The 27,037-nt window shown below is 37.0% G+C and overlaps 1 protein-coding gene across 1 annotated transcript in view; it reads right to left on the minus strand.

Moving 5' to 3' along the window:
- CC2D2B (coiled-coil and C2 domain containing 2B) overlaps positions 1-22,765 on the minus strand; it is a 96,082-nt gene extending 73,317 nt beyond the window's left edge. Inside the window, exons 1-9 of the mRNA XM_067709881.1 lie at positions 22,539-22,765; positions 18,565-18,629; positions 16,865-16,925; positions 15,525-15,601; positions 15,099-15,164; positions 12,309-12,392; positions 8,373-8,571; positions 7,888-8,024; positions 7,659-7,787 (exon numbers count right to left, since the gene is read on the minus strand). Of these exons, the coding sequence (XP_067565982.1) occupies positions 7,659-7,787; positions 7,888-8,024; positions 8,373-8,571; positions 12,309-12,392; positions 15,099-15,164; positions 15,525-15,601; positions 16,865-16,925; positions 18,565-18,606 (795 nt within the window). The 5' untranslated portion in view covers positions 18,607-18,629; positions 22,539-22,765. The remainder of the gene's footprint in view (positions 1-7,658; positions 7,788-7,887; positions 8,025-8,372; positions 8,572-12,308; positions 12,393-15,098; positions 15,165-15,524; positions 15,602-16,864; positions 16,926-18,564; positions 18,630-22,538) is intronic.
- Between the last annotated feature and the right edge of the window lie 4,272 nt (positions 22,766-27,037).

Here is a 27,037-nt window from a genome sequence, read left to right on the forward strand (position 1 = left end):
AGATTGTCCCTAAATTAGTTGAAGTCCGTAGGCCTTAGATTGTATTAAAAATGATTCAACAGTGTTTTAGTACACTACTTTGAATTTAAGTACTTATGTTTGAATATTCATGTGATTAGTTTTTAGTGATACAGTTTGAGAAGGTTAATGGGTTACTTAGCACGTACAGCTTAATTCATGAATGGCTAGCCACTCCTGATATGAGCCATGACTGCAACCACCTAAAAAACACAGCATGAGCTCTTTCTAGATCAATCTGTAGTAGTAGAACATACCCTCCAGTCTGTGTCATTGCTATTACACCTGTTATTACACTGAAAAAACTGCTGTCCCACCCCTGATCTGGTGTGGCATATCCAGTGCTTCTCAAGGACTGTAGGTCACCAGGATGATGCCTACATCTCTCCCTCCCTCCTCTCTCTTGAGCTAGGAATCTCCTCCTTTTTCCTCTCTGGGTTGAGGGGAGGCAAGAAAATAGTAATAAAGCTTGTTTTTGTTTTATCCTTATCTTGTAAGTCTCTATTCTCAATGTAAAGGCCAACTCAGAAAGGGAAACCTGCACTTAATTCCACCTATAAAATTTAGTAATCGGTAGTAAATTGGTCATTAACCAGGCAAAACCACCAAGGAAATAAACAGTTTCCATTTTACACCACCAAATTATAATGGAATAATTTTGGAAATTCAAGTTGCTAAGCTAGAGATGCCTGTCTTATTAAGCAGATTCAGTACTGGACGAATAACCATGCTGCTTACTTGCTTTGGGTTTCTACTGGAATAACACAAACATCTGCCCTCGGTCCCGTCCTATTCAATACCTACTGATTGTGGTGCTCAGATGCTAGAGAAGGGTAACTGAGATGGCGGAATATCCAACAGCAGTCAAAGGAAGCAAGTTTAGACTGGAAAGCAAAAGCTAAAGGTGGAAGTAGGCTTCAAATATTTGAAGAGCTGTCACATAAGTGAGGTAGTTTATGAGTTCTTTATGGCCAAAGTCAAAAGAGCAATAGTGATCCAGGAGACAGATTTTAATTCACACAGAAAACAATAAACAATTGGAACTGCCTAATACTGGAATGAGCTCTCTTGGGAGATAGTAAGCTCCATGACACTGGTTAAAAGCAGCAGTTGACTGAAGGAATTATGTGAACTTCTAGAACTAGGTAAGTGTGTTAGACCATAAGAACAAAGATCTAGGCAACAATGAATCAAAAACCAGATGAAAGCACAAAAACATCCATGCTGTTACATGGCATAACAAGTTAAAAAAACAGATTTTCAGAGACCCAGATATTGGAGTTTGATCAGATATGGACTTTAAAGTAGCTACTATTAATGGATTTTAAAAAGAGTAAAAGATAAAATACATGAAAAGATGAGAAGATGAAAACATAGGGCATTCCACAAGAAAACTGAAATATATACAGAAGAATCAAATGTCAAATGAACACTTTGAAGCTAAAAATATACTGAAAATATCCGAAATTAATAATTCATTAGATGGGTGATTCTGGAAATATAGTGGCCATGTAGTTTTAGATCCAGGCATACTTCATTTCATTGTAACTTGCTTTATTGTACTTCTCAGATGTCGCATTTTTTTTACAAATTCTTTAATTTGTAAAAATTGATTCATGGCAACCCTTTGTTGAGCAAGTCTGTCAGCACCATTTGTCCAACAGCATTTGCTTAATTCCCGTCTCTGTGTCATATTTTGGTACTTCTTGCAATATTTCAAACTTTCTCATTATTATATTTGTAATGGTGATCTGTGGTCTGTGATCTTTGATGCTACCACTGCAAAAAGGTTATGACTCCCTGAAAGCTTAGATGACAGCATTTTTTAGCAATAAAGTATTTTTTAATTCAGGTATGTACATTGCGTTTTTTTAGACATAATGCTATTGAATACTTAATAAACTACAGGGGGGTAGCATAAATGTAACTTTTACATGCACATGTATAAAATCCAGGTAAATGTATAAGAAGAATGCCAGAAGGAATAAAGGGCATATAGTAAATAATTACGCAAAACTAGTCAACAAAAAACAAGCAAATAAGACCTGGGGTAATAGAGGTATGACAGAGTATTAAAGTACCTGGCCAAGGCAACAGCAAAGAGAGGATTTTGATACTCAGGGAGCTATTATCTCTGTTTCAATGGCCCTTATGTTATTTTTATTCCAGTGAGAAACCCCAAATGAACCTTGCCTCCATGCCTGGCTGAGCAGAGTAAAAAATGTAGAGAAGATAGAAGGGAAAGGCAGGCAGAGGCATTTGTGTGGCACTAATTTGAGAACATTAGCTGTTAAGGATGCTGCTACAGAATGAATTTTAATGCTCAGTTTACATGCTTGATGAAGTGACATTTACATTTATTCCCAACTCTAAGAGTCCATGAAATACTGAAATTAGCTTGGATGAAGCTAGACAGATGCAGTTGAGGAAAAATTACTTGTTCAGCCCAGTGGTTTCCAACTTGGGATTCCAGATGGTTACAAAGGTTAATCTGCATAGTGGTTAATGTTTATCCAAAAATTATATTTTCTGCATTTACTTATCATCGCTTTGTTCATTCAGTTATTCATGCACTCACTCATTCATTCAGCAAACTGCCATTGTTTCAAGGACCTCCTTCTCCAAGAGCAATGGTCTCCAATAATTATGTTAAAAGATCTGTGCTATATCTTGAGCAAAATTTAAATAAAACACACTGTCACCATACCATGCAAAAGTTATGCCATGTAACAACAAAAAACAAGATAAAATAAATACCAGGGATTTCCCTTCCTTCCTCTTTTATCCTTTTATTTTTTGATTTTTTAATGGAGATGGATTTTATAGTAACTGGGGAAAAACAGAAAGATATTGCACTGTTGGGTGGGGGTGAGGGGGTCATTTATAAAATCTTGGTAAATGTGTTATACTATGAATTACGATGAGGCAGAGACATTGCCAGGCTCTCATGGTGTGATAGGCACCATGAAGAAAATAGGATTGTCTAAGATTATGCCAGTCAACTGATGTCTTTCTCTTCTAAATTATACAGGACCCTAAAAGCTTACATCTACTGAAGTGATGAATTCCATTACAAATTATATAAGTATTCACTGAGTGTCTGCTATATGCTAGGCATTTGGATATGTGCTAGTGATTTAAAAAAACAAAACAAAAAGAAAATCTTACCCTGGTTACAGTCAAGCAGGGAAGAGATTAGGTAAACAGAAGACTTAGATAGAGATTGAGCCTTAACAAAACTGCAACCCAGTCTGAAATCAGTTAAGTCCCTGATTGGATTAAGATGATTATCCCCACTCAATATGCCTAAAAAGTAGAGGAATGAACTTTTCTGCAAGAAGATATGATCTAGAGTTTCTACAACTTTTCATATATAATATATGGAATATAATAAAAAAATACCAACTATAATAAAAGACAGGACTAAAAGCGCAAAATCAAGAGAGAAGAACAAATAAAAAAAACAGATTTTCAGGGACCCAGATATTGGAGTTACCAGATATGGACTTTAAGGTAGCTATTATTAATGTGTTATAAAAATAGAGTAAAAGGGGACTTCCCTGCTGGCACAGTGGTTAAGAATCCGCCTACCAATTCAGGGGACAAGGGTTCGAGTCCTGGTCCAGGAAGATCCCAAATGCTGCAGAGCAACTAAGCCCATGCGCCACTACTGAAGCCTGCACGCCTAGAGCCTGTGCTCCGCAACAAGAGAAGCCACCGCAATGAGAAGCCCGCGCACCGCACCTAAGAGTAGCCCCGACTCACTGCAACTAGAGAAAGCCCGCACGCAGCAACAAAGACCCAACACAGCCAAAAAAAAAAAAAAAAGCCATCAGCCAAAACTGTTAGAGGTTTTGTCTACTCCAGTTATGGGTTACAGCAAGGAATTCTGAAGCAGCTAGGGGCGCCTACTCCCTAGAAAATTTTATGACAAGGCTTCACACTAAAGAGAAACTACTGGAAGTGGAATAAAACTTGAGATGGTCAGGGACCACAGAGATTAATAGAAGATACAGAAAAAAATCTGGGAAGGAGAATACAGCCACTATATTGTTTAACACTACACAAAAACAACAGAATTCTGTGACATCAGAAAAGTTATCTGAAACAAGCTTTTTTCCTAAAATTTCAGGAAAACTAATTTAATATAAGAATGAACAGCAGAAAAGGCTCAAGATTAAATCTATACAAAGTTTCTATAATAAAAATGAATAAACAGTAATATAATATCCCCACAATCAAAGCATACCAGAAAGACATTCAAAAACATAAAAATAGAAATGTGGATTACAAAACAAGCCAAAAGACATTAAGAAAATTTATGACATTAAAGAACACAAACCAGAATTTGGAAAACTCAGAAATGAGGTAACAATAGAGTAATAGAAATAATTAAAATTTTTTTAAGTATTTAGACATTAAGCCTAAACTAGAAGGAACACAAAAACAAAGATCACAGAATGCTTTTTCCTTAAGGTAAAAAAAAGAGAAATCTTTTCAAGTAAAAAATAAATGAAGAAGGGGAAATAATTCATTAGATGGATCTAACAGGAGATTAAACACAGTAGAAAGTTAGCTAAGTGAACTAGAGGGCAGGGCAACAGAAAATATTCAGACTAAACTCAGAGGGAAAAAGGGATGAAAACAATGCAAAAGCAGAAGATAAAATGGATATGTATACTTGATGTTCCAGAACACAAAGAGAAAGAGATTAGGGCAGAAGCAGTATTTGCTAAGATAATGGCAGAGGATTTTCCAAAACGGATGCATAACATGGAGGCATACAGTGAGGAAGCCCTAATAGCCCAAAGCAGGATCAGTATAAAGAAAAAGCATACCTTAACATATTACAATGGAAGTCACACCTTAACATATTATAGTAGAAAACCAAAGACAAAGAGAAAAACTGAAAACCACAGTAAGACTTTAAGCTGACTTTTCAGTAGAAACAATGAGATTCAGAAATGAGTGGAAAGTTATCTTCAAAGTGCTAAAAGAAGAATAACAACCAACCCAGAATTCTAGACCATTTACTTCAATGGTGTGCTGGAACTTCTCCACTGGACTCCCAGAATTCCATAATGGCACTCTTGTCCATGGGTGATTGTCAAAATCAGTGTTCTCTGGAGAGAAAGATGGTAGAAAACTCTTGACATAATGATGATGTCACTCTTCCAGTTTTGCTCATCTCTATCAAGATTGTTTTGGCTATTCAGGGTCCTTAGAAGTTCCCTATGAATTTGAGAATTGTTTTTCTATTTCTGTGAAAAATACCATTGGGATTTTGATAGGGATTGCATTGAATTTGTATATTGCTTTGGGTAGTATGGACATTTTAACAATACTAAGTCTTTCAATCCACAAACACAAGATGTGCTTCCATTGGACAGTCTTTTATTTTTTTAAAAAATACGTCTATAATAGAAAACATTCCCACAAATAAATTTCCAGGCCAAGATGCATTCAGCAGTGAATTCTCCCAAACATTTAAGGAAGAAATAACACCAATCTTATACAATTCTCCCAGAGAAGAGAAAAAGAGGGAACACACCCCAAATTGTGTTGAAGCCAGTGTAACCTAGATGGAAATCTGACAAGAACATTACAAGGAAGAAAAATCAAAGAAAAAGTTATCTCAGGAACATGTATGCAAAAATCCTGAACAAAATATTAGAAAATCAAATTCAGTAATATATAAAAAGAAAATGCATCACAAATGGGATTTATTTCAGAAATATTTGAAAATCAGTGTAATTCACCACATTAAAAGTTAAGAAAATACTATTACAATACTTAAGGCTTAGAGAAAGCATTTGATAAATGTCAACTCTCATTCATGATAAAAATCTTTGTATATGTCTTTAATTTTAAAAGTAGGACAACTGGGCTTCCCTGGTGGTACAGTGGTTGAGAGTCCGCCTGCCGATGCAGGGGACACGGGTTCGTGCCCCGCTCCGGGAAGATCCCACATGCCGTGGAGCGGCTGGGCCCATGAGCCATGGCCGCTGAGCCTCCGCATCCGGAGCCTGTGCTCCGCAACAGGAGAGGCCACAGCAGTGAGAGGTCCGCGTATCGCAAAAAAAAAAAAAAAAAAAAAAAAAAGTAGGACAATTAATTAAAGCTTAAATGCATTTTGCATGGTAAAATGGTAAAAGATTTTCTTAGCAGCAAAAAGTTTTGGTGTATTTTTAGAAAATCCTGAAAGAAATTTGTGAGTGGTATAAAGATATAAAAAACATATTACAACATAAGGAAGACTTTTTTTTTCAAATTTTCTAGTTTCTCTGGGAAAGAAATAGAAACTGTGGAGAAGAAAAGAGAGCATATATCATAAAGAAAGAAGATCCTCACATGTTACAGAAAGAGAAAGAGACCTCCAAAAGTATAAATCTCTTCAGTTTAGGGAGAAATCTCATTTCCTATGGAGGCTGAGAAGTAACAGCCTTATAAGGAACTAAGTGCTCTTGCTGTTAAAATGTTGCAGTTACTGGAATATGCAAGAAACACAGAACTGCAACTGTAAAGAAAAAGCATTAACTACAGAAGGCATATAATTACTAGAAGAGGAGAAGTAACTCACAGGTTTAAAGCAACAGAGGGAATAGAGAATGAAGTCCTGTAAGTACAGATGACCCTTAAACAACATGGGTTTGAACTGAGCTTGTCCACTTATACACAGATTTATTCAATAATTACAGTATCTATATTTTCATTTTACAGATCTTTAAATTAACTAAGTGTGGGGAAAAGTTGGTGTTCGATTAGAGATCACAATGTGTGGAATCAAAAGAACTAGGGTTTGAGTCCTGAGTCTACCCAAACTGTCTCAGCTTCCTGCCTTTGGATGAGCAAGTTATTAATTTCTTTATTTTTGAGGCAGAGAGAGCAGTACGCAGATTTTTGACTGCATGGAGTTGGTGCCCCACTGCTGCATTGTTCAAGGGTTGACGGTATTTTTAGGAAGTATTATTTCCACTTTGTATCTACCTACAGCCATATTTCCTATATATGGAATGGTTAATGCAAGTGGTTGAGCAATTAGGTTTTTGTACAAAATTCTTATTTAAATTGTTTCAAGCCAAATTTTTAACATAACTATTTCTGTCTAAATATTTCTTCTCATTAGGTTAATGGACTGCTAATTTTCATAATGTCTTTTGGAATACACATAAATTAGTTTAATTATAAGTATAACATATATTCATTTCTGAAATTTAGAAAATAGAAAAGAGTATAACAAAGAAAATAAAAATAATCCTATGTCCTACTATCCAGAGATAGTTATTGACTATGATATATTTTCTAGTCTTTTTATCTACATACACATATATGTACGTACTTATTCATTCATTGATAAATTCATTCATTCATTATCTATTTTTATAAAATTAGGATCATATGAAATTTTGCATTCTGCTTTTTTTTAACTTTACATTTTATTTTGAGCACTTCTCCATATCATTAAATATTCCTTGAAAACATAATTTTAATGGATATTTAATATATCATCATAGTTTTGCCTTTACTAGACTTACTAATATCTTTAAAAGGTGAATTAACACCACAAAAATAAGTATATAAGTTATAATTGATATTACAAGAATTCTAACCATAATCATAAATAAACTGTTGTTGGTTACCTTCCTGTATATGGTCTTCAGTGCTGGATTTAAAGGTTCCTTACTTATGTTGAGTCTGAAATTCCATGACCGTCTAACAGGTGAAGGTAATGACATTATTTCTCCACTTTCTTCAAACCAACACTTCCCCTATCAAAAATATTTAAGAATATAGTAAGTAAATATTACACTAAAAACAAATGTCACACACCATCAGTGAGTGGTTTCCCTTGTTAGCTAGTGAACTTGCCTCTTCTAGTTTAAGCAGGCGATTTTCCATTTTGTTGCAGGTCTTTTTATATATTTCTGGCTTTTTGTGAACATAGAATCCTTCTTCTTCTAAAATGCGTGGCATCATATCTTTTGGCAGTTTAAGTTGGTTGATCACTTAATAACAAAACATAGATATTACTTTAAAGTCCAAAATATTAAACTGGTATTGACCAAACAAGAAGCAAAAGGGAACTATCATATACTCTACCACTAAAGCCTAGCAGAAAGTCTATACACATACACACACACACACACACACACACACACACACACACACACACACACACAATGAATGAGCTCTTTAAACCAATTCCTTTTAACTCAGAGAAAGCATGAAGAACAAATATAGAAAATTTTCTATAATTTTAAATCAGTACTTTTTATCTATCCAGCATACAAAGAAGCTATTATCCTACAATATGATTCATTAATGACTTGAATATTTTCTTGTAAAAACTTTACCCGGAGAATTGCTTGGAACAAAAATATTTGCCTGTTGTTTTTTTACTTGTTCTTGATCATCTTCATAATCGGCAGCCTTTACTTCAAGTAAATCTAGGAAAACGACTTCTTCCATAAAATCTTCATCTCGGCCCTCAGCAAAGTTTTGTAAATTATCACCAAGTGAAAAGTGTTTGTGGTAACTATCATTTACTGATCTCTGTTGAATACCAAAAAGAAAAATAAGTATATGTGTTTGTCCTCAATGATTAACAGGCAGATAAATGAAAGGTACTAGAAGCTTGCTGTGAAGTCTTTCTGATCTATGCCACCCAGTTCAAGTTCAAGCTGAAACTGTGTGACAATGAAATTTCATTGAACACAGAGGAACTCACTTAAGGCTTAATATTATAAAATATGATTTTTCTATAGCCCTTCATTGAAATTCTCAATGAAAGACTACTGAAAAAGAACTACAATTCAAGTCTCTCCTCTCCTATGGAAAATGTTCTGAAATATTGGACTATGATATTTCAACTGTTGAGAATTCACAGTGCAGGGCAAAGTCTAGAGACATCAAGCCATGTGGTCTTCAGCCCCATTTTTTTCCACCATTCAGAAAGAAGTACTACCTAAGGTGATGTGGAGTAGTCATGCTGTTTTCTGGATGATATTTAAGAAAAAAAAGAAAGAAAAGTAAAGATACAAATAGAAGTCTGTGGCAGTGTGATTGATTATGATACATTTCTGAAATATGATATATAAAAGTTACAAACAATCTGAATGTAGGTATTGAAACAGATGTATTACTAAATATAAAAATGTATACTTTTATATTATATCAGAAATTTTATATGAGTCTCTTCACAAAAAATATTACCAATTTATTTTGGATGACTTTAGTTGTCTAACTTAAAATCTACATATGTTGATACAGAGAAGGAGACAGAGTATGTGAGTCATGCAAATAAAAACCCCTTAATTTTCAAAAACATACATTTAGGGGTAAATAATTAAATTAAAAGAATTAATAATAGAATTTCATTGAATAGATAACCGTAGATGGCCCTGATCAACTCTGACAAAATTAAGTGAGTAACATGGTTAAGCATCACCTAGGTTCACATCAAGTCATCACATCATCATACCTTCCCTATATCCCTGTCATGAAATCAAGAAAGTATTTTATATCCAGAAATCTTTGTGGCATCATTTTCAGAAGTCTAACAAGATATGACACTGGCACCTAGGAGCAAGATTTGAGGGATCTTCACATAGGGGATCTCTTTGAATATTCCAATCATAGACAAAGAGGGGCTCTTTGCTCCTGCTGGAGGTCCCATTACCAAGCTACTTTCACCGCACCCCTGGTGTGGGCCAGGGCTTTTAACCTGCCTTCAGAGCTGAGGTCTGCCCTGATGGCTGAGTCATGTCAGGCTCTCATCTTGGATCCCAGCCTTTTATTTATAACCATGTAGGTCTCTTTCATGAATCCTACCCCACTACAGCTACCCATATTTTTAGCCTGAGACAAGCTATGATCTCAACCAATATAATCACCTTCCTGGTCTTCACTATGCAGCTCACAGCAGACCAGTGTCTGTGCTGTTAGCTGTTGTGTGACAGGAAGCATGCGGTCAGAAGGCAACCACCTAATTTTCCATGCATAAGTCTAAATGAATGCACCTGAATACGGTGTGGTTAAAAAAAAAAAAAAAAAAGAGAGAGAGAGAGAGAGAGAGAGAGATTCTCCCCTTTCTCCCAGTAGGAAGGAGCCACAGTCACACTCAGCCTCCCACAAAACAGTAGCTTTCTCCTCCTGTGATGAGGACAGTAGATTCCCATTGTCCCCAAATTTACCAGGTGCAGGGCAGATGGCTTTTCCAAACAACTTCTCTAAACAACCCACATCCAAGCCTGGACTTCCTTGTGCCCAGTCTACTTGCCCCACTGACCTAATTTCTCTCATGTCTTCCCTGTGAGAAGGAAAAGCAGCCATAACCACAGCGCTTCGTCCTGGTGCCCTCTGCTGGGTGGACCTTCTCGTTCCCCCTGAAAAGTCCATTCCTTAATCCATATCGTGGGATTCTGGGGTATCAAGTGACTTGGCAGAGCATGTGCATGTTTGATACTCATTTATTCAATATTCACTCAAACATGGGGTGCCTGATATGTTCAAGGAAGAAAATAAACAAAGAGACAGAAGTACATGCGAGGTGGTGATAAATGTCATAAAGAAAAATGATGCAAGATAAGTGGCTAGAGAATACTGGGATGGGGGGTTGGGGGTTGGGGGGTACTATTACATAAGGTTTTCAGGCACAGTATTTTTAATTATGTGTCGTTTGAACAGAGACCCAAAGGTAGTGAGGGAGAGAGCATGAGGATAAGAGAAGAGATTTCTAGACAGTTAAAAGGTACAAAGTCCCTGAGGCAGGAACAGGAAGGAGGCCAGTATGGCCGGAGTTGGGTGGGAGAAGGGGAAACTAGTGAGAAAGGAAGTCAGAGAGGTACTAAGGGGGCCGTGGAAGCCCCTATAAGGACTTCAGCTTTTTTTTGAGATAGGAAACCATTAGAAGGTGTTAAAAAAAATGTTCTGTCTTAGATTTTAACAGAATCACTCTGACTTCTATATGATATACCAAATAGACTGTTGGGGCAATAGTAAAAATAAAGGGAGACTATGGCAATGATCTGGATGAGAGGTTACGGCCGCATAGACTAGGCTGTGACAGGGGAGGTGATGAAAAGTGGGCTGGGTTCTGGAAGTGGGTTGGATACTTTGAAGGTAAAACCAACAGGATTTGTGACAAACTGGATATGAGGCATGGGAGTAAAAGAGGATCCAAGGATGACACCAAGGTTTGGCTGAGCAATTGGAAAAATGGAATTGCTATACTGTGATTCTATTTATATAAAAGTCTGTGTGTGCATATATGGGTATAAGCATAGAGAACAGTATGAAAAAAGGGTAATAGTGGTTTATCTCAGAGCAGTGGGATGTCACATGATTTTTATTTTCTTCCTCATGGTTTTCTGCATTAAGTTTTTATAATGTATATAATAAATTTGTTATATTTTTTAAAGATAAAGCTCTTTTCTGTGGAACAAACAACAACAAAAGGAACGTAAAGACGGGAGCAGGATACAGGATACAAAGAAAGGGGAATGGAAGAGACTGAGAAATAAGTAGAAAGGCAAAGCGGGGTCCAAGACAAATTCAGAAGGAGGACCTGAAGGATTTGGAAATGACTGGGAGGTGTCAGAAGATACTGGGTAGAACTCTGGAAATACAGGAGGGGGCTCAAGGAAACTGTAGAGAGATCTGAAGGTAGAGAGGAATGGAGAAAGTTGAGAGGAATAGGAGCAGAAGGGAGACCAATGAGACTGACAAATCAGGAGATGGGAAAGACTAGTGAGACTGATTAGGACTGGAGGAGAGGACGGCCCTAGAATAACAGTGGGCTGAAGAGTTTGGGAAGAACTGACAGAAATTAGAAGGGTCTGGGATTGTACAAGGAGGGATGAAGAATGGGGAATCAATGAAGAGTAATAGAGATTACAGAGAACAACGTGGGCACTTGGAGAAATGAACAGGAAGAACAAAAGAAAACACAGGCTTTGGAGCTGATAGCCTGTACTTCCCGGCTCTATCAGCTCTTACCCCTGTGTGCCTATTTCCTCACCTATAAAACAGAGATCATAATAATGCCTACCTCACAGGGTTATTATGAGGATTGAATGAGATGATCCACATTAAAAATTTAGCATATCACTGGGCATCCAGTAAGCACTCAATAAATGTTAGGAATTATTATTATGAACAGCTTCTCAATAAAGAGAAGGCAGCTCAATAATAAAAATTTCACCTCCCTTCAAGTATTTCATTCTATGCCTTTAATAAAGAGTTATTTTTCCTGAGAATGAGGATGTAGGAGGAAGGGAAACAAATCCAACCTGCTCTGCAGACTGGCCTAAAGTTGAGTCTTCTTCACCACTCAGAATAAAACACGAAAGACCTTCATCCAGTGAGACTTCAGTCTGCAGGTTAAACAATGGAAAACCAGTATTCAGTGTTGAAGTGAGAGCTTTTTCTGCTTTTAAGGGAAAGAAGTAGTTCTCTGTAATATGGTAATAGTAACTGTATCTTATTCAAGAACAAAAAGCAGTAGGAGAGATAGTATCAAGTTAATATTTAACTTTGCGTCTGTTTGGCTCATGAATTATTTTTGTATTTTGTTTTGTTTTTAAGGTCCGGTAACTGTGATTTAAAAAAAAAAACACAATAAAATTGCAGCATTATTTCCAATAGCCAAGGTATGGAAACAACTTAAGTGTCCATCAACCAATGAATGGACAAAGATACACACACACACACACACACACACACACACAATGGAGTACTATTCAGCCATAAAAAGAATGAAATCTTGCCATTTGTGACAAAATGGATGGCCCTTGAGAGCATTATGCTAAGTGAAATAAGTCAGACAGAGAAAGACAAATACCATATGATCTCACTTATCGATGAAATTTTAAAAAAACAAAACAAAAAATCAAGCTCACAGATACAGAGAACAGACTGGTGGTGAACAGAGGCAGGGGGTGCAGGGGGCAGTAGGCAAAATGGGTGAAGGGGGTCAAAAGGTACAAACTTCCAGCTATAAAATAAGTCTTGGGGATATAATGTGCAGCACGGTGACTAGTTAATAATGCTATATTGCATATTTGAAAGTTGTCAAGAGAGTAAAACTTAAAAGTCCTCATCACAAGAAAAAAAAGCTTTTTTTTTGCAACTATATATGGTGACAAATGTTAACTAGACTTATTGTGGTGATCGTTTCCCAATATATGCAAATATTGAATCCTTATGTTGTACACTTGAAAGTAATATAATGTGTCAATTATATGAAAGTAATATAATGTGTCAATTATATCTCAATTAGAAAATTTCTTAAATTAAAAAATTAAAATATAGGGTCCAAATCTTCTCCATCTTCCCAAACTATCTCTTCACTCTAGTCAGAGTATTGAGAGCATTACCTTACAGTTAGATCAAAATTGGACTCAGGGCAAACTCTTTTCTCTCCCTGTTTTTGGGTGCTCTCATGTATGAATGCACTCACATACAAGTACCACCCCACCCCACCAATAATCTTTTGTGAACTTAGAGATAATAAAAAGTATTAAAAGTGGCATATTCTTAGTGATGAACTTGCTTGTAAGTAGGCTCTCATTTTTCAATACTGTAAAGTCTGAATCTTTCAATTATAAATCACCTATCACTTCTTTGTCACACACGTTTAAATGAACTGTTTTTAGAGAGGTTTGAGAGAGGAATCGATGGAAGGAAGGGAGGGAGGGAAGGAGGGAGGGAGGAAGGAAGGAAGGGGGAGAGAGAGAGAGAGAGAGAGGGAGGGAGGGAGGGAGGGAAAGAAAGAAGGAAGGAGGAAATCTGCTGGTTCCTAGGAACTGAAGAATTCAAAAATATGTAAAATACAAAAGCTTATCCTACATCCTGTTTGTATCTACAATATCGCTGTCCCATTAACTTTAAAAGTTATGTACCTTTCAACAATACTGATATATAAACTGTCCATATATACTTTTACTTCCCTCTGTCTCTGCTCATTGAAAAATCATTTGCTAAAATCCTCAACTTCCTGAGCAGATATCCCTTCCTAGTAGTTTGTAATGGAAACTCTTAGAAGCCAATTTCTCTTCCTTTTTACCTCTTTTCTTGATATTCAGTGGACTTATCTTGATAAACTTCCAATTTTTTACTATTCATAGTTAAATTAATCCAAGTTAGGCTCATTTTTATTCATTTGTTGAATGAACAACATGTATACAATCATCTTTTTTTAGTCTGCTTTTACTATTAAATTTAATTAATTTTTACTAAGCACCCAAGAGGGACCCTGCAGAGAAGACAAAGATGAGTTTTTTAAAAACCCGAGATACACTCCTTACATTTTAAAATTTGAGAGTACTTTTTAAATACTCTCATTGCTTATGGCAGAAATGACTAGTTGTTCATTGCTGTCTTTTCTCCCATTTCTAATAATAGAACTTACTTTTAGCTGGATACCGAGACATTGTTTCCCACATTCCTTTAGTGGAAATAATGTGTGCAATTTTCAGGTCTTGTCCTGTAAGAGATCAATCTGCAATCCTATGGCTCTCTTCCTCCTCCCTCCCCTTTGGTTAGCAAATGAAGACACAGTAGCTTTGCCATTGGACTCAGAGATGGAAACTAAGTGTTGAAGATGGCAGAACTCTCCTAGTAGCCTGGACTACTTATCTATTACACTAGAGAGAAATAAAACTTCTATCTTAATTAAGACATTTTACTTTGAATCTTTTTGTTAAAGCTGCTTAGCCTTTACTCTAAATAATGCAGTTCGCCCAAGATGTGAGTTCTTTTGTCATTTGAAGTTTCAAATATGTGATTACACGTTGTATTTCAAAACAAAATCTGTAATTTGGGGATCACCTATAATATTTTATTATAATTTTTTAAGATAAGAAATAATGTCAAGTAGAAATAGAGAGTGATTAAATATTGGCATGAGAGATCTTTTTGGAGTGACAAAATGGTCTAAAATTGGATTATAATGTTGATTATATATTCTGTAAATTTACTAAAAATCATTGAATCATACGCTTAAAATGGATGAATTTTTGCTATGTAAAGTACACCTCAATAAATCTGTTCTAAAAAGTTTTTTAAAAAAAGTTATTCACCTTAGACCACTGATATATCTTATTATCAATGAGAAGCTGAGTTGAAGATTTTTTGCCTTGATTAATCTGAAACACAATGTAAATAAATAGTATGGAAAACTTAATGTTCACAGATATAGACATAATCATGTTCATAAGTCTTTTGTCCAAAATGGATAAAAACAAAGACTTCTCAATGTTTTTCTTTTAAAAAGTATATACATGTTTTCTCCTGAGATGTCAAATTTAGTTACCATAACCAAATCACTTAACTTTTCTTGGCTTCAAGTTTGGAAATAGAAAGCATGGAAAATAACTTGAAGCTTTTTGGATTTAAGGAGCTATATTAAAATAGAATTTTAGCTCTTTTTGATAAAGAAAAGTTTATCATGATATATGTTGATTTAAACAGTAAATTTGAAAATAGGAAAGAAAAAATAATATTACCTTGGCATTTTTTAGCTTTTCTCTTACTTTGCCTCTCAGAGTTTCTATTATGTCTTGATTTTCTTCCACATTTAAATCTATCAAGAAGCCAACATAATATGGAGTTCATGATACTTTCTTATAATATAATTAAACAGCAACAGCAACAAAAGTACTTATTAAATAGCTAAATAACATGAATTTCTTTGGATCATGACAATTATGAAGACTGGGTCATTGCCCCATGAGAGCTTAGAACCTAGAAAATAAAGCTTAGAAACTTCCCCCTCTTCCATCTGGAATAAATACTCATGCATAAATACTGAATTTTGTAGTGAGGCTAAAAAAAAAAAAAAATAGGGTTCAAGTAAGCAAACCTTTATCTTTTTCCTTTTAGGAAAAAAATCAATGAAAACAGTAATATTCTATATAAAGTGCTCTATAGTCCACAGAATATACAAATATCAAAACCAGTTTACTTCAACTCGATTAAACTGAAGAGGAAGGAATCTGAAAAAAAGAAAGGTAAGTCTCCAAGCATCCATTCTAACTACTTATGTCAGTTTTGTAAATTCAGTATAATACTGCCAGCTCTTAGAGGAAATGAAACAGTCTTGCTGGGTATAAAGAAGGCTCCAGCTGCTATGTGTACTCCAAACCTCATGTTATTTTCTTCTCATCCACCAGATGATCTACTGTATGGATTGAGAAAGACAGGGGTTATGCAGTCCTAGGTACAATAGAAAATGGAGGACCTACTGGTCATTTTGCCTTGTATTTTTCTTTTTCTTCTCCCTGCCTTTGAGTAGTTAAAGGTTAAATAGAAAATAGTGGAAATAAAGGGTAAGCATAAAGCTAAATCAGTATAGGTCATGAGAATCTTCATTCTTAATTGCAGTATTCCATGATAAAATTTAAAAATTATTAGTTGGTTTGTTTATACTCTATTCCCAGAACTTAGAATGACAGATGGCACATAGTAGGTGCTTAATAAATATTTGCTGGATAAATGAAGCAGGAGTCAACCATTATTTATATACTTTTCTCCCTGAGACCTGGAAACTTCCTGAAACAGGTTCTATATCTCTGTATCTTTATGGTGTAACATAGTCTGAAGAACAAGAAGATTCTCCATGTTTGCAGAGAGAGAGAGAGAAAACAAAACTTAGTTTTATTACATGCACTGACTTTACCATTATTTCCTTATACCCACTTGTATTATATAGGAAGTTTAGTTTCTGTTTGAACTTATCCCTTAAGAAACTGTGTTCCCAAATGAAACCCTGGGATAGGATTAGTCATTTATATCTTTTAAAAATAAAGTCCAACAGTATTAGAGCTGTGGTATACTTAGTGAGAACCTTTCTGGAGATGCTTGTCTACATTTTCTTCTACTGCAATGTTATCTGTGTCTTCTGACATCTGCAAAAAAAAGGGGGGAAGCGTTACCTTGTATCTTTTTGTTTTGGCATTTAACATCTTTTCATAGGTTTATCAGCCCTTTGAAAGTCATCTCCTTTAAAATGACAATTCATATCCTTTGCCTGTTTTCTTAAATTTCATCCTTTTATCAATGGGTATGAGCTCTTTATATATGATAGATTTTTTAATTAAAAAATTGCTCTCTGTAATATCAAAAAGAACCTTTTAATGATAAAATCCAGTAGATAGTTGTTGGTGTTCATATACTGCCTACTTCATATACCTTTTAGGAGGGTCAAATGAGATCAAACATATGAAAATACTTTGAAACTCAACACTATATCAATGTTAGCTATTACTTGAGTATTCTGTAGCATCTGATAACTTTCTAAAAGCTTTCTATATCCTTTTCCTCTACCCTTATACCTCTCTGGCCACTAATTCCTTGTATCCTTTCTTGGTCACACTTCTCCTCATAGCCTAAATGTGGGCACATTCCAAGAATTTGGAGAGTGCATGGATTCCCATGGCTTCCCAAATCTGTCTCCAACCTTGACTGCTCTCCTGAATACCATATTTCTAGTTGCCTACTGGTATTTCTAATTGAATGTACTACCATTATCAAAAATTCAATATTTTAAAATGAGCATTTATTTCTTTTACCACTTTTTAAACCTCAATATTCTAAAATTAAACCATACTAGCAACGTTAAATGTTTTTTTTAGAATATGGATAAGTTTTTCATTTTAAGTTGAAAAAATAGAATAGCAAAAGACTCCTTAAATAACAACTGTACATGCTAACCAAACTAATGTGCAGTTGGAATGGGAAGAGCAAGCAGACACACATCAGATTTCCAATCACAGTAAAAACATGGATTCGTGTCAAAAGCCAAAGCAGGGTATACTGACATGATCACAGTAAGAGCTTAGTCTATAGACCTTCTGAAAGAACTCCAAATCCACCAGTGGTTCCTGTACCACACTTAAGAACTACTGAGTAAGGTCAGTATGAACTAAGATGTTCTGTTCTTACTAAGCCTTCAGTATTTTCCTCAACAAAATTAAAAATACCTAACTTCACTCTTGACCAAGGAGACAGTAACCCTTGAAGGTGTGATGGGACATTAACCCCAGCAAGTGATTGATAGATGTCTCCTTCAATTCCCAATAATCTCACCCAGCATTCTGGATATACTTTTCATAACTTCCCATCCCCATCTAGAAGGCAGGAATAAAACATGAATCTTAATTGGACTTACTCTAGGTGACACGTAGATACCAGTCCTAAAAATGTTTCACTCATTCATTGATTTAAAAAAGAAAAACTTTTTTTTTTTTTTTTTAGCAAAGCAGGAAATGGATTGTTAGCTGGTTGAGAGAACAGAGAAATAAATATTTAAATAAGGGAATAAATAGATAAATAAATATATAAATAACTCACCTCTAATACTTTATTACATAATTGACAGACCAAAGAGTATAACTAATCTGTAAACTCTCTTATTATTTTTTAACATATGAACTATACGATTTGTATATAGAACCAAATATATCACATTTTTTCAAGAGTCTCCTACATTTACAATTGAGCTATTTAGTATAATCAAAATCCTTATAAACTCCATTAATACCTTACTTTTCTAAAAATATCTTCTTTTCTCTTTGAAATCTTTTTCATGATGGTTCTTTCATTTCCACCTTCTAAATAAATAAGAAATATTTTTAAGAATTATATATCATATTACTGAGAGAAAACAATTATTTTGATGCTTGAGATAAACATGCTATTTAAATTTTTTAATTTAACTAAAAACTAAACAAAGAAACACACTATTGCCTTTAGTATTTAGTTGTTGATCACCTTTAGTATTTAATAGAAATTCTAGTTAGTCCAATAAGACATGTAAGAGTTAGAGGTAAAACTATTGGAAAGGAGACAACAAACTGATTCTTTTGTAGAGGGTAGGTTTTATACATAGAAACTCCAAGACATTCAATCAAAAAACTTTAGAAAAAATGAGAAAGTTGATAAGTGGCAGAATACAAGAGAATGTATGGCAAAGTTACCAGCTTTCCTATATGCTAGAAATATAATAGAAATCACTTTCATAACAGCAATACAAAACTTTTTCAAAATACATAGGAATAACTTCAATGAAAATATTTGGGACCCTCCCCCCCCAAAAAAGTATAAAACTTTACAGTGAGAAAAAAATCTGATTAAACAAAGAGATATTCCCTGGAGGCAGGAAAACTAGTTAAGAAGCCATTATAATAGTCCTGATGAGAGATTCTGGAGATCTGAATCCAAAAGTGGAAGCGGGAATGGAAGATGGAGATTCAGTTAAGAGGTAGAATTCACAGAATTTGGTGAGCAACTAGATGTGTAGGACAAAGTGAGGGAGAAATCAAGGATTCTAAGGTTTGGGCTTGAGTAACTGAGAGGTAGTATCATTCTGTGTATTGTCGAATATAATTGGGGAAGGAGTTAAAAGAGTTCAGTTTTCAGAGGCTGCTTACGGGACATTAAGGTGAGAGGTCCAAAAAGTGATTAACAATACTGAACTGACTTGGAGCAGAAGAGAACCAGTTCTAAGTTAGCTAACTCCTTTGTTTACTCAGTGAAAAAAGCATTTAAGAGATTGATTCCATGACTCTTGAAAAGAATCAACACCTTTAAGATTTTTCCCACCAACATACCAAGAATGGATACAACAGGAATAGAATGTTGGGAAAAGAGAAGTTTGAATTTACTTTCCACTCTGCAAGAACTTCTAAAATGAAAAATGAACTTCAAATCAGTACCTGGCTTACTGATGCCTACACCTGCAAATTTTATCTGCTAAAGCTAGGGAAAACATTAGCAGTGACACATCCTATAGATAGTTAAATTATAATAAATTATTAAATAAATATCTTATTGTAGAAGAAATTATTAATCACGTTTTTTGCAGACCTGTAGATGTTTCTAAACTAGTTTATTTATCGTCTCATAAATACTATAATAAATACTAAATAAATGATTACAGGCAAAATAGTAGATAAAATTGAAGATCTGGATGAAAATTGCATTTGCCCTGTCGAAAAATCACATGCGGAAGCAAGGAAAAATTATGACTCAGACTTCCACCTTCTTACAGAAATTCAACTTTCTGTATTAAAAAACTGGCTCCAACAGTTAAATCCAATATTCTCTTCAAGGATATTGCTAATTTACAATTCTTGTAGTTACAGCTTTTTCTAAAAGACAAGGAAATTGAAGATTAGCTATTTTTGTATCAGATGAACTGGAGGTCCACAGTCAAAGCCTGAGAATTAAAGTGAAGTAATTCATTCAACCTTTTCTGGTCCATACCAAACAGAAGGCAATTTTTTGTAAGTGTTTTATAAGTATAAAAGTTTGCCTCTTGCTTAGCATGTAGAAATCTCTGGGTTCTGCAAATACATCCAGCAATGCCTTTATCACTATGGTGATTGCTGAAATAAAATTTCCTAAAGCCTATTCTATGTTGCGTGTAAATTTAACATTCAACCACCTGCCACTTGGTTTCAGGAGTGTTAGCAGAACAAAATTACAGGAAAATCTCTAGTGTATGAAATGATCACAAAATGCATATTCTGGTATCTAATAATATTTCTTTGGTTAAGTATGAACTAACTAGAAATTTGTTTTTCCTTCAGTTTTTCCCCAGCTCTTGTTAAAAATAACTTCAAATGTATTAATCCACTTTTCTTCCTTAGCAGAACAGAATTCAGTCCAAAACCCAGTTTCATCTTTATCTTTGTTCATTTATTGTCACATAGTATCATGAACCTTTTCTGAACTCCCTTATAGCAATGTTTGACAAATCATGTTCTCCCATTTGATTTGAATGGGGATGCTATGCCAAAAAATTAGTCTTGTTCAAAGTTATGATAAAATTAAAGCAATGGATAGCACTTTTTCAAATTAAAATTTATTAAATACATGTCACCAGCTACCCTTTACTGGTACTGGGATATGGAAAAGGTGGAACTTAACCAAAATATTCCACAATTAAGTGTAACACAGCATTATTTCACAGTGTTTCATGAAAACGATCAAGATTTCCAGGTGTTCCATTACCTAAGTTTGAAAATTAATATCTTTTAGTTAACTGTGATCTTATTTTCTAAACTGAAAACCTAGGAACCAACAGTCTGACAAAGAATTTTCTGATCTGTGAATTTGTACACATCTTTGAAAGGCATCAAAACTAAATCATCCACTGCTCTCAGGACTAAGTCAGAAATCATCACAACCTGCTTCTGTAGGTCAAGAAAGACTGGATCCACTTCCCTTGAAACTTCTGGTATATAAAAATTGAGGGCTTCCCTAATGGTGCAGTGGTTAAGAATCAGCCTGCCAATGCAGGGGACACGGGACTCTATCCCTGGTCCGGGAAGATCCCACATGCCGAGGAACAACTAAGCCCGTGCACCACGACTACTGAGCCTGCGCTCTAGAGCCCGTGAGCCACAACTGCTAAGCCCACGTGCCACAATGACTGAAGCCCGCACGCCTAGAGCCCGTGCTCTGCAACAAGAGAAGCCACCACAATGGGAAGGCCACGCACTGCAACGAAGAGTAGTCCCCACTCACAGCAACCAGAGAAAAGCCCGCATGCAGCAACGAAGACCCAATGCAGCCAAAAATAAAATAAATAAAATAAAATTTAAAAAAATTGAATAAGTGACAAAACAAATTATAAAAACTGTAGTATATTTTGAAACATTATATCCAACACACAATGCAATGTAATTTTGCTACCCACAAGTTCATCATAGGATTGATAAAAATGTATTAATTCATAGAGCAACAAGGGCCATGAGGTCCAGAAACTGGACACAAGTAAGTCCTGTGGTGTTATCTTTTATTTAAACCTGAAGATGTATCTTGGGTGCCTGTACTTATAGTCTCCACTGGAGAGAAACTCAAAACAAAGGCCCTTTCTGTAAGTGAGGGCAAAAGACGCTTGTGTCCACTTCCCCACCTAAGCCTTGCTCACCACTCTCTCATAAACCTTCAACTATACCCAGACCAAACTCTTCTTTATACTCCCCGCAATTCCATCATTTGATTTTTCCAGCTTCTCCCGTAATCTAGAGCATTCCACATTTCAAAGCCGGATTCAAGCCCCACATCTTCCAGGAAATTTTTTTCTGACTCCGGTCCTTCTGGGACCTCCACTACCACTAATAATACGTAGTTTTTGTTCATTACAGTCTACCTTACAAGGCCACTTGCTTACCTACAGTGGGCTGGGGCATGAACTCATCTTCTTCTACCCTCCACCAATCCTAGCAAGGTGTTCATCACACAGTAGGGACTCAATAAATAATACGGTCCCGGATTCAAAGTAAATCAACCAGTGCTCTCGAAAGCTATATAATGGAGTTGTTCTCAACCCGATTAATTCCCAAGGGGATGACTAATGGGTGGGCCAGGTCCCGGGGACTACAAGTCCCAGTGGCCCATGCGGGTCTGGCCCTGGTAGCCGGGGAACCCACAGAGCCGGTCTCCAACCAGACAAAATACTGGAGCGTCTGACAGGGAAGGGTGGAGGCTTTCTGGGGCAGTAAGACATTCACCTGGATGGACTGCACTTTTGCTACGTCTGGGCAGCGAAGGCAGGACGCACCGTTCACCGCATACTCTGAGAGGTCACCAACCGCCCCGCAGCGCTCCCGACGTCCGCTCCACAAGCTAGCCTGGCGCTTGCTCCTCTAGCTGAACTTCAAGGCGGTTCGGGAGCATGCGCGGTGCGGAGCATGCGCGGTGCGGCCCCGGCGCGCGCGAGGAGCCGGTGCCTTCTGGAATCTTCCGTGCGCAACGTCTGCTCACCCGGCTGCGTGGGCTTGGGGCTCGGCCCGGTCTCCGCCTAGAGCGCCCGGCGGGAGCCACGGGCTTTGATCACCCGCCGCCTGCGTCTGTGTTCCAGTGGCCGCAACTGCCCTGGCGGCTGTTCTGGAAGAGATCTGAGAGCGGGGTGGCCTGGGTCGTGAGAACCCCGCACCTCTCGCGTTGCGGTGAAGAAGAACCGTTATTCCCAACGGGTGAGTATCGGCCGCGCGCTCCCTGGCCGGCGCGGGCCCGCGGTGACCACCGGGGTCGCCCCTGAGCGGGTGTTCCCGGGGGAGGATGCTCCCGAGCCCGCCGTGGAAGTGCGGTCGCCCGCACCGTCCAGATACGCCCCGGAGCCTGTGACCTGCGTGCGGGTCGCCGAGGAGCACGAAGACCCGGGTCTTCGCCGGCGGGACCTGCCTCTGCCTTGCCCCGAGGAGAGAGGTTCTTAGAGTTCAGGTGCTTTGGGTGTGGCATCTGAAAGAGCGCCCCGAATATGCGAGGGGTCTTTTTTCTTTCCAGAGCTTGCTATTAGTGTAACCAATTTAATTATTTTGCACTCTTAAAATAGGGCATGCTGGGCATGCGCACTCGTGACATGTCATCTTCGCTTAATGAAAGAAACAACTTACATTGATTTATTTTCTTTTCCCAGTGACTCACCCCGTGTTAAAATAACGAGTTAAATAAAATGTTCCGTGGTTGGAAACTTGTCCTGGGAAACTCTGGCGGGGGCGAAGTGAGGAAACTTGCTAGTATGGAAAGCAGCACAGCAGTGTTACGTACGCTTTCATTCATTCAAACGTTCAGATGTTTAATGGCCGCTTTCTGTGTGAGGCGTTGTGCTTAGCGCTTTAACCCTAGAGAAATTTAGAAAGTGTTTAAAACTTCTAACAAACCTTGTACATTTGGGGAAGGGGAGATGTGGAAGTAAAGAAACTGCTGCAAAACTAATATTCCAGGTTATATTGGTATATTATGGCATAAGTACAAGTAGAACTGAAGTTCCACTCACCTTATAATCTGAAATAATGCATACGGATAAATATGTCCAAACCTTGAAATCATTTGGCCAAACTGTCATACTGAATAAAATCCTTGCAGGGTCTCCCCTCTTTCTAGGGCTCTTCTGGTATAGGAATTTAGGAACAATGAGAGTCGAGAAAGAGAAAATGTCTAGAAATATTGGGTTGGCCAGAAAGTTCCTTTGGTTTTAAAGTAAAAATAAAAGATACATATTTCATTTTCACCAAGAACTTTATTGAACAATGTATTCACCGTTTTGTTCCACTACCTTCTGCCATTTTTCAGGCAACTTTATAATTCCGTATTCCCAAAACTTTTTATCTTTGTGAGCAAAGAACTGTTCCAGGTGCCTTTTACAGTCTTCCAGGGATTTGAAATTTTTACCATTAAGAGAATTTTGTAAAGCCCTAAATAAATGGAAATCCGAAGGTGCATACGGCGGATGAATCAGAACTTCCCAGCCAAGCTGTAACAGTTTTTGCCTGGTCATCAAAGACACATGCGGTCTTGCGTTATCCTAATGGAAGATTATGCGTTTTCTGTTGACTAATTCCAGACGCTTTTCGTCGAGTGCTGCTTTCAGTTGGTCTAATTGGGAGCAGTACTTGCTGGAATTAATCGTTTGGTTTTCCGGAAGGAGCTCATAATAGAGGACTCCCTTCCAGTCCCACCACATACACAACATCACCTTGTTTGGATGAAGACAGGCCTTTGGTATGGTTGGTGGTGATTCATTTTGCTTGCCCACGATCTCTTCCATTCCGCATTATTATACAGTATCCACTTTTCATCGCCCGTCACAATTTGTTTTAAAAACGGAACGTTTTCGTTATGTTTAAGTAGAGAATCGCATGTGGAAATATGGTCAGGAAGCTTTTTTTGGCTTAACTCACGTGGAACCCAAACATCAAAGCAATTAACATAACCAAGCTGGTGCAAATGATTTTCAGTGCTTGATTGGGATATTTTGAGTATGTCGGCTATCTCCCACGTGGTATAATGTTGATTGTTCTCAATGTCTCGATTTGATCGCTACCATCTTCAACTAGTCTACCCAACGATGGAGCATCGTCCAGCAAGAAATCTCCCGCACGAAACTTCGCAAACCACTTTTGACATGTTTGATCAGTCACAGCACCTTCTCCATACACTGCACAAATCTTTTTTTGCATTTCAGTTGCGTTTTTACCTTTCTTGAAATAATAAAGCATAATATGCCAAAGATGTTGCTTTTCAGCAACATTTTGCATTTCGGCAAAATGGCTACACAAAAATTCACCAATTTTGATGAGTTTTTTTGTTTGTTTGTTTGTTTTGTTTTGTTTTGCGGTACGCGGGCCTCTCACTGTTGTGGCCTCTCCCGTTGCGGGGCACAGGCTGCGGACGCGCAGGCTCAGCAGCCATGGCTCACAGGCCCAGCCGCTCCGCGGCATGTGGGATCTTCCCGGACCGGGGCACGAACCCGTGTCCCTGCATCGGCAGGCGGACTCTCAACCACTGCGCCTCCAGGGAAGCCTGATGAGTTTTTTTTTAATGCACAGTGATATGACTGTTGTCACAATACAATCTAACAAAATTGTTTCAAATGAAGTTAAAAACAACTAAGTGCTACCAGAGCCATCTTATGGAAAAAACCAAATGAACCTTTTGGCCAACTCAATATATCTCTTAAATAGCAACATTATACAGTATGCGTGCATATGCAAGTGATATGTACTCTGTGGTGTTCCTTAACTACACCTAACTCCTGGAATTATTATTATACAGTGGTACATGTTTTTAAAAATACATATAGCATGTATTCACTGAGATGTATTATTATTTTTTTCTTTCTGGATGAACTTTTTTTTTTAACATCTTTATTGGAGTATAATTGCTTTACAATGGTGTGTTAGTTTCTGCTTTATAACAAAGTGAATCAGTTATACATATAAATATGTTCCCATATCTCTTCCCTTTTGCGTCTCCCTCCCTCCCACCCTCCCTATCCCATCCCTCTAGGTGATCACAAAGCACCGAGCTGATCTCCCTGTGCCATGTGGCTGCTTCCCACTAGCTATCTGTTTTACGTTTGGTAGTGTATGTATGTCCATGCCACTCTCTCACTTTGTCACAGCTTACCCTTCCCCCTCCCCATATCCTCAAGTTCATTCTCTAGTAGGTCTGTGTCTTTATTCCCATCTTACCCCTAGGTTCTTCATGACATTTTTTTTTCTTAGATTCCATATATATGTGTTAGCAGACGGTATTTGTTTTTCTCTTTCTGACTTACTTCACTCTGTATGACAGACTGTAGGTCCATCCACATCACTACAAATAACTCAATTTCGTTTCTTTTTATGGCTGAGTAATATATTCCATTGTATATATGTGCCACATCTTCTTTATCCATTCATCCGATGATGGACACTTAGGTTGCTTCCATCTCCTGGCTATTGTAAGTAGAGCTGCAATGAACATTTTGGTACATGACTCTTTTTGAATTATGGTTTTCTCAGGGTATATGCCCAGTAGTGGGATTGGTGGGTCGTATGGTAGTTCTATTTGTAGTTTTTTAAGGAACCTCCATACTGTTCTCCATAGTGGCTGTACCAGTTCACATTCCCAGCAGCAGTGCAAGAGTGTTCCCTTTTCTCCACACCCTCTCCAGCATTTATTGTTTCTAGATTTTTTGATGAAAGCCATTCTGACCGGTGTGAGATGATATCTCATTGTAGTTTTGATTTGCATTTCTCTAATGATTAATGATGTTGAGCATTCTTTCATGTATTTGTTGGCAATCTGTATATCTTCTTTGGAGAAATGTCTATTTAGGTCTTCTGCCCATTTTTGGATTGGGTTGTTTGTTCTTTTGATACTGAGCTGCATGAGCTGCTTGTAAGTTTTAAAGATTAATCCTTTGTCAGTTGCTTCATTTGCAAATATTTTCTCCCATTCTGAGGGTTGTCTTTTTGTCCTGTTTATGGTTTCCTTTGCTGTGCAAAAGCTTTGAAGTTTCATTAGGTCCCATTTGTTTATTTTTGTTTTTATTTCCATTTCTCTAGGAGGTCGGTCAAAAAGGACCTTGCTGTTATTTATGTCATAGACTCTTCTGCCTATGTTTTCTTCTAAGAGTTTGATAGTGTCTGGCCTTACATTTAGGTCTTTAATCCATTTTGAGCTTATTTTTGTATATGGTGTTAGGGAGTGTTCTAATCTCATACTTTTACATGTACCTGTC

Source organism: Pseudorca crassidens, chromosome 16, assembly GCF_039906515.1.
Source record: "Pseudorca crassidens isolate mPseCra1 chromosome 16, mPseCra1.hap1, whole genome shotgun sequence".
Lineage (NCBI taxonomy): Eukaryota > Metazoa > Chordata > Mammalia > Artiodactyla > Delphinidae > Pseudorca > Pseudorca crassidens.